Source organism: Xenopus laevis, chromosome 2L, assembly GCF_017654675.1.
Source record: "Xenopus laevis strain J_2021 chromosome 2L, Xenopus_laevis_v10.1, whole genome shotgun sequence".
In the NCBI taxonomy this organism is placed as follows: Eukaryota; Metazoa; Chordata; class Amphibia; order Anura; family Pipidae; genus Xenopus; species Xenopus laevis.
This window is the reverse complement of record NC_054373.1, coordinates 25474215-25482776: the sequence shown is the minus strand read 5'-3', so window position 1 is coordinate 25482776 and position 8562 is coordinate 25474215. Positions and strand designations below refer to the sequence as shown.

General features: G+C 39.8%; 1 protein-coding gene across 10 annotated transcripts in view; it reads left to right on the top strand.

Moving 5' to 3' along the window:
- Nucleotides 1-310: 310 nt before the first annotated feature.
- LOC108707903 (roundabout homolog 2) overlaps nucleotides 311-8562 on the top strand; it is a 688904-nt gene continuing 680652 nt past the window's right edge. For 3 of the 10 annotated variants that reach the window (XM_041581604.1, XM_041581608.1, XM_041581606.1), the window contains exon 1: nucleotides 313-1118. In XM_041581604.1, coding sequence (XP_041437538.1) covers nucleotides 983-1118 — 136 coding nt within the window. In that variant the 5' untranslated portion in view covers nucleotides 313-982. Of the gene's footprint in view, nucleotides 1119-8562 lie in introns of all 10 variants that reach the window. The other 7 variants (XM_041581605.1, XM_041581603.1, XM_041581601.1 and 4 more) reach the window with 6 other exon arrangements.

The following is an 8562-nucleotide window of genomic DNA, read 5'->3' as shown; positions in this document are numbered from 1 at the left end:
GAATGCTCAGCAATAAAAATATTTAATGTCTGAAATCTAAAAATAAATACATCTATAACTGCTAAAATAGCAAAAAAAAAAAAAAAGCCAACTTAGTACTTCAAATGACTTCTTAGCTTGTCTCGTTTTGTGCCGCATAAAGTGGAGCAGGCTTGTAGTTTTCTTCTGGAATGATGAATATTTTAAAGAGTGTCATAAATAATTACTGCCTGGGAGATTCATAAATTCTATTTTTATAGGGCCAACGGAATCCTGCGAAAGTCACACAATGCAGATAAGAGGTCTCCAACATGTGTACACTACAATGTATAGCGAGTAACCACCTCCACATAATATAGATGAAATAATACCCCGTGCATACTCTGCTCAGACCTTAGCATTCTCAGCCTGGGCTCCGTTGCTGTGTCGATCTCAAACGGGGTCCTTGGTGATTTTTACAAAGCCTGCACTTTCTACCCAAGTGGCAGCGTCACCAGCTTTTACTGAAGCCTTATTACTCTTAAAAGACCAATTTAGTTCGTTGCACGGTTATTAGGATCACACAGCCAAGCTTGAAGCTGTCAGTAAAAACTGCTTCTCATCTTTTTTCCCTTTCTTTCTTTTTTTTTTTTTTTTTTCTTCCCCTAAGCCTGGCATATTTTCTATCTCTTGGACACAGCTATTACTGTTTTCATATTTGTCAATCAATCTGTAACTGAAAACAAAGGGATATATCTTGCCTATAACCCAAGTGAAGAGGAGAGATGCTTTTAACAGTCATAACACTGGCAGCATAGCTCACTGCCTGCTCTGTGTGTTGATGAAGCAGGGACGGAGAGAGAAATGTGCCTTTCTTTAGGGCTACATCTTTGAGATATTACTTCAACATCCGAGGATGCCAGGGCGACTACGTGCTCCGATTTCTCACTGATTAACGACTTCTTTCTAGGCAAGAGAACGGTGGAGTAAAAAAAAAAGGGGAAAACGCTGGAAATGGTGTGAAATGAACATCTGGATAATGCTATCTTCACCAAGGCAGAGGGCAGCTTCTCTTGAATTCCTGCTGATCCTCATGCTGTTCGTCAGTGGGGCGACCCAAAGCAAAATTAGTAGGACCAAGGGGAAGCACTGGAAAGGGGGTAAGTGAGAAAGTTTTCCAACAAATACCAAGGTTCCGCTTCATTCAGAGACTGGAATGAGGGGTGATTATGTTGTTTGTGGTGGTGGTTTTTGAGCTGTATATGTGTGTGTTATGCAAATCAGGGTGACACTTTATAATAAAGTGATTGCTATTGTATTGCTAAAGAAGGATGAAGAGGATAGTGCAAATACTGACATATTGGGAAAGTTTTTATGGATTTGCGATTGCTTCCCCAGTATTTACAGAAAGTGGGTCTAGCATTCGGTATCCAAACATATGCCAAGTTTTTGGTGTCTGCCATTCTGCGTAGTAACTGCCAGTGCCAAGCAGCACCCAAGGCCAGGGTATTGAAAGACAAGCCAGAAATATTGTATTCGTATCCAGGGCAGAGGGACGATATTGACTCATGCTTTAAATGGTCACTGGATTGAAGGTGGCGGCTGTGGATTTCCAAACGCCAAAGCAAGATTAATATTCCAGCACTGATGCGATTATAGAGGTAAATTAGATTGACCTTATTAGAAGAATTGCATATAGGGAGATGGGAAATGCTTTGTAATGTGAGAATCACAGTCAGCTTCAGTTGTGTTTAAAATGTAAATTAGCTTAAGCATGGCTTGATAAATGTCAGACAATAAAGTTTCCCTTGTTTGCCTTAACCCTTATGTACCTAAGTGAGTCTTTCATGCACTGGCAGTTACCCTTTAGGAGTTTTGTAGCTAAAGAGGCTGCATTTATATCGAATCTACTAGTATGCTCCTTAATTATCATCAGCAAACATTCCCTGCTCATTCCCACCAATAGCAATGGCATTTAGCCGGCTTTGCTCTGGTGATGCAGTGTTGCCATTCTAAACATGGTCATGTGAGATGTTCCCTGGGAGCCGTCTGCCTTTTTGTTTCCCCGTCTGATAAGGAACATAGGTGCCGTACTAACATGTTCTGCTTCCCAGCTACTGCATTGTTGTGTTCTAAGGTTAAAGGGATGCAACGACATTAAAAAGAAGTTTAAATAATTTATAGCAACCTCCCAGCTGCGCTTGTTCTGCCGCCTCCTTTCTGTGTATCCATTGTTGCATTAAGGCTTTGCAAATCTCTTACCTACTTCCCATGGAAAAGTTCCAGCAGCCACTTAGCCTGTGCTGTCAGGGCAAAGGTATTATCGGTGCAGTAAAACATTAGACGTGAAAATTGGTTGTTAGGTTTGAAAGTTATTTTTTTTTTATCACAGCTGTGAATGCATAAACGCACGCACGATGCATAAAAAGATACGGTTAGAGGCAGGTAAGTTAAATCTTTCCGAGTGATCTCGCTTAAAAGAAGAAGCGTCAACGAATAAAAGCCTCATATAACTTATCATTATGTACTTCTTAAGAGCTAGAGTTATAGGACCTTTTCCCATTCTGTAATAGCCAAGTCATCCAAAAACGATACATAAAACACTGGTTTATATCTACACATATTTGCAGCCAATTAACTTTGTGCTTGCAGCGCTCTAAGTAATAATACAAATCAAGGTATAGCAGCAATAATAACAAAATACACCTGAGGCAGTGGGGTTGATGACATGTGGAAAAGACTAAAACATTTGTTTTAGAAGCACTCCAAAGTATACTATTGGCTCTAAAGACAATGCTACTGGCGCTGTCCATAGAATGACTGTACTCTCTAGAAGAAGACTAAAACCCATAGAATAATCTGAAGAAGTTCTACTGTCTGCTGCAGTTACAATGATCCAGTCAGACCCAATTCTGGTTTCTACAATGATAATAGAAATATCTAAAGATATAATAAAAGAAAAGACCACCAGGGTTGGAGAGTGAGTGATGGATATCTGAACCAGTGGAGACCTTGCAGAGATTATGGAAAACTCATAACCATATAAACTCTACACTGGCTAAAGTGTAGATCATAAGTGTGAATAATATGATATATAATTTTACTTACTTTACATGAGCATTATGTAAGAATTCCGTGGGTGCAGTCAATCAATGCATCAAATTCTCGATTTGATTCATCATTTGGCCGCGTTTTAGCCATATCTCAGCAGGATTCAGAATCAGCTGAATCCAAAAGCCTGGCCAAACTGAATCTTGTTTGACAAATCCTTAAGATTCCCAAGATTCAGGGTTTGGACAAATCCCAAAAATAGGGATGAGCCATTGTCCTGACCTCTTTCCATCTGGTAGTACAGCCAGTCAATTTTCTATACCAGACCCACCTTGTCTTGTGTGTAGCAGCCTTACTTCTTAAAGGAATGGTTCAGTGTGAAAGTAAAAACTGGGCAAGTAAATACATTTTTTTTTCAAAATAGTTACTCAGCCAAGAATGTAATCTTGGAGTGCATTAGATGTGTAACATAATATTCAGAACCCAGCTTCCAGCTTTGCAGCTCTCTGATTGGTTACCAGTTATTTACCAATTAGTGACTTGAGGAGGGGGGCCAAATGGGTCATTAACATTTGCTTTTGAATCTGAGCTGCATGCTAAGAATCAAAAGTAAACTAACCGAACAGTTATGTCCCATGTGGCCCCCCTTTAAGTCACTGACTTAAAGTTAGAGAGCTGAAATGCAAAAAGTTGGGTTCTGGTTATTATATTAGACATCTGATCACCCCAGCCTTTATACGTTACATTTTTGGCTAACTAACTATATGAGACACATTTTGTAATTTTGCACAGCATATTTACCCAGTTTTTATTTTACACTGAACTGTTCCTTTAAGCCTTCCTTAGCATTTTGGGAGCTGTACTAACATCCAGTAATTACTGCCCTGAAAGTATTGACTTCACTTTAATTACCTGACCTAGATTACCTAGAGATAATAGGTTCTGTATAAACAAACAGCTCTGTTCACCCTTTGTTATGACTGTTGTACAGATGATCAGAAATCAGGACCAGGAAGTTAGAAACACGGCAAAACTAAAGCAATAGGTAAACAGTGTGTTCATTCCAAGCACTATTCATTGAACTTGTGCTGAAAAAGTGGGTATACTGCCTTTTTAATACCACTGCTTCTATTGTGCTGCAGATATTTTAATTATTTCACTGCATGCAGGTAAGTGCCCTTTGAGAACAGCAATATACTTGTTTTGCACTGTGCTAGGCTTGGCTGGGACTGGTAAAGAATATTACATATTAAAAGGATCTTGTGGAACGAGTAACTTTAAATTCAGAGTTGCGGCCAATCTCTGTTATTTAGTTTTTTGGGCATTAATGTGGCAGGGCACATAAATAATAAAAGAGCTGCAGGCTTTCTAACTGTATTTGGATTTCTTATATTGGTTTTGTGCTAAAGTAAATAATTTTATGACTGATCCCGTCCTATCAGTGCGAAAGCAAATAACTCCAACTCACACAAAAGCAGTAATATGAAAAAGTACGTTATAGTACATTTGTAGGGAACTGTCATGCACAGGCTAGTTTATACTTGGTTATGGAAATAGAGTCACTTTAAAAGTTGCTTTCAGGCTGTTATGGGATGTATTGTCTTTTATTATTGATGGCAATGCTTGTTCTTTATGTGTCGGGAATGAAATGCATTAATGATATTCTGTCAGTTTGTAGTTTTGCTCTGACAGACATAGGATGGTGAAGCTGTATATCTAGAGCAGTGTTCCCCAAACATTGGCTTGGGAGCAACATGTTACTCACCAATCCCTTGGATGTTGCTCCCAGTGGCCTCAAAGCAGGTGCTTCTTTTTGAATTTCTGGCTTGGAGGCAAGTTTTGGTTGCATAAAAACCAGGTGTACTGCCAAACAGAGTCTCCTGTAGGCTACCAGACCACATAGGGGCTAGGCAACACTAATTACTGTATCCAGATTCCTTTAAAGGAGAACTCAACCCCCCATTACTAAAAATCCCTACCCAGTACCCTACATAGTCCCTCCTCCATGCTCCCCCCCGCATAGGTGATAAAACCTACTGTATAAGTGCCCCTAATCCTTTACTCACCTATAGATGCAGAGTAAGTGCAGCGGAGCTCATGGGCACCATCTTCGGATATCTTCGGGAAGTGAGCGCGTACTGGTGCATGTGCAGTTGGAGCAGTCTTCCGGTTCCTAGAAACTGTGCATGCACCAAAAGTGATGGAAATTGCCGAAGGGAAGGAAGAGGACCAGAAGAATACTGAAGAACCGGAAGATGGCGCCTATGAGCTCCACTGCTCTTTCACTGCACCTATTGGGGAGTAAAGGAATGGGGGGTGTAGCTGGGAGGGGAATTATGTAGGGTTCTGGGTAGGGGTTTTTATTAGTGGGGGGTTGAGTTCTCCTTTAACACACATAACCACCCCCTACACAGACACATTTTGATCTGAGTGCCATTACATTGGCGATTCACATTCTAGCCGGCGGGAATGCATTTCAGGGAGATTAGTCACCCGAAGAAGTGGAGATTTGTCGCTGGACGACTAATCCCCCTGGAAGCTATGTGTGCCAACACCCTTAAGGTTTACTTTTATTGTATATGAAGACATAGAAGCTTGTAGCAATGCTGCATTTCTCTTCGTTGGTTCCTATATTCAGGGCACATGTGTTTAAATTATAACCACTTTATATTTGATATGGAATATACTGTAGCTACGGAACAGAGAATTTTCTAGCATGCAAATATACAGTACCAGAGAATGCAACAGGGTTTTGCCTCCACCACTAAAACCCATTCTGTTCCTAGGAAATTAGTTTTGTAGACATTTGATCATTTATCTGTGAGCGCATAAGAAAACCAGTGATCTTGTCATTCATCTGCAAGTCTCCAGCAATGCAAACACATGAGTGATGGGAAGGAGTTCTAGGAAGGAGCGTATATATATCTTCCTCAAACAGAATAATCTCCTTCTAAACGCACTGGTACAATGAAGTAAAGAAGGAAAAATTCAACCACATATTTATTTAAAGATATATAAAATAAAAGGCTTCATTCATTAATACCAGGAAAAGTGTTATGTCCCTAAGAGTGCAATAGTTTGCATATTGTGTTGGTTGTGCCAATGATAATGCACCTGTCATAGAGAACAGCACTGTTTTGCATAGGAGAACCCTGTTTTCTTGAGACTCTATAAGTCAAATACCAGCCCTCCAACTGTTAGACTGCAACAACTAAAGGGCAGTAAGTAAGCATTGTTTGGTGGGGGAAGGGTTGCACAAGGTGACATGAACTTACCTTTTCAGCCGATGCTGGATGGTGGGATGTGTTTATTGGCTGAGGGTATCTTTACTTGGAGACCCAGAGGAAATTAAATGGGGTATTTCAAAAGAAGTGTAAGTAGCCTGGCAGGCCTGGGGTACTGATGGGAAGGTAGGTAGTCTCACTTTAGGAATGGGGAGGAAGGAGGAAGAAACCAAGCTTTACATTTGGGAGCAGGTTCAGTCCCTTGGGGCAAGTAAGTCAAGATTGTTGGTTAAGAAAATGTTTGTTATACAAATGGTTTGGTTTGCCAATGTTGTCATGTTAATACATATTTAGTGTTGTGGGTTATAAATAAACAACTGCGGCCTTCTTTTGCCAACCAAGGTGTTCAGGAGTCTTTATTGGGGGGGTAAGGTGGTATTAAGTTGGGTCAATTGGGGAGGAATAAGGGCGCAGTCTCAACGCTGCACCTGTCAGGACATTTTTAATTGACATGACCTTCCTTACATGGGTACTCCAGCCATCCTAAATTGACAGGGTACTGGTCTTCTGGTATTTATATGTGGTATATCAACTATGAGCAACCAAGATATGTGAGTTATCAGTTGTTGATGTTTTGTGATGTATGGGATTACTACAAATGGATTGCACACTCTATGCTAATAAGCACTTCAACCACAAAGGTTAGAGCCAAATTATATTCGGCACCATCAACCAATCTACAGTAGGTGGCAATCAGAGGAACCTAGTGTTAGTAACCTCAAGGGATGGTGCTTCAAATTATGCAAAGACCCCTTATCTGGAAAAAAGCTATGTCCAAGCATTCCATTTAATAGTTCGCCCTTCCTGTACTAAAATTCTTTCTTGCTATAATGTCCAATGATCGAAGAACCCATTTAAAGTCTAAAAATTCACCTATTCTCGCAAGTGCTAATTATGAACAGTGATAAATATTATGGCTAATATTATGAATTAACATTGCCAGGAATAGCTATAAGGCAATAAAAAGGGCCAGAATGAGTGTACATTTGCAATATACTTTATCTTCCCGAGGTTAACATCGCTGCTACAACATGTATATTGATTTACATACAGAACATTGATCCATGTTGTTGAAATTACTTATGGACGGAACATCAGGCAGAAGGCTACGGATAACAGATTGGGAGCATATTTCATGGGAAAACTGGCAGAAATATTTTGTCTCTCATAATTTTATAATATATATCTGTTTTAATGATATGTCTTAATTATGTTATATGTATAACTGAACGAATTCTGAATTTATAGATTTAATCCTTTATTTTTAATTAAACCTTTCAAAAGATAAAAATGAATCAATCTACCATACTTCGGCTAAGGCACACATTTTTGGCAAGGTCATGTTAGTATTCAGGTGACGTCAAAAAACAGAGGTTTGAAATCATTATTTGATGCCTTTAGGGTAGCTGGGATATGAAGTTTAGCTAAATTAGCTAAAATATTGACATAGAGCATGCTAAGGATGTTTATTTAAATGCTGATGTATTTGCAACACAGGAGGTCAATTCATGAACTGAATAAAGGGGTAAATTTATGGCCACTAGCACAGTTGCGATTGCACACATTTCCCCACAATCAGTTGCATCAAAAGGCGCTTTCATATAGTTGCACTAAGTGCCACTCGGTCCTTCCTGTCTCCTGTACCCAATCAATTGAGGTTATCCCCATTAACACAGGGGCTACCACCACCTCCAAACTGGTGGTCAAGTCATTTGCCGAAAAAAATTGGTGCACACTTTACAAAATAACACTAACAGGACTTTGAAATTGTTCAGCACAATTGTATCCAATTGGCATTGAAGTATGAATGCAATTGCTCTAATTTTAACACAGTTGTGTCTGGCATATGTCTCCCAGGTGAGATGGAGAAAAAAGCTGCATTATGGGAAGAAAAAACACAGCGATTGCACTCAAAATTGCACTTACGGTAACTGACACCTTAAGGGGCAAATTCGCTAAGATTCATAGTTGCGCCAGGCGTAACTTCGCCACACTTCGCCACGCGTAGTTTTGCCAATTTGCGAAGTAACGAAAATGACCAACGCTAGCGAATTGACGCTAACGTTAGGCGCTTTGGCTCTTAGTGAATTTGCCCCTAAGTATTTAGAGGAATAGCTATCAAAATGCAGGGTATAATGGGAAAGATTAGAATTAGTGATGGGCAAATTTATTCTCCAGGCATGGATTAGTGGTGACTTTGCACACTTCGCCGACTGTGAATGTTTTAGCAAAACCGCTGCGAAAATTCTCAGTGGAAAAATACTCTGCA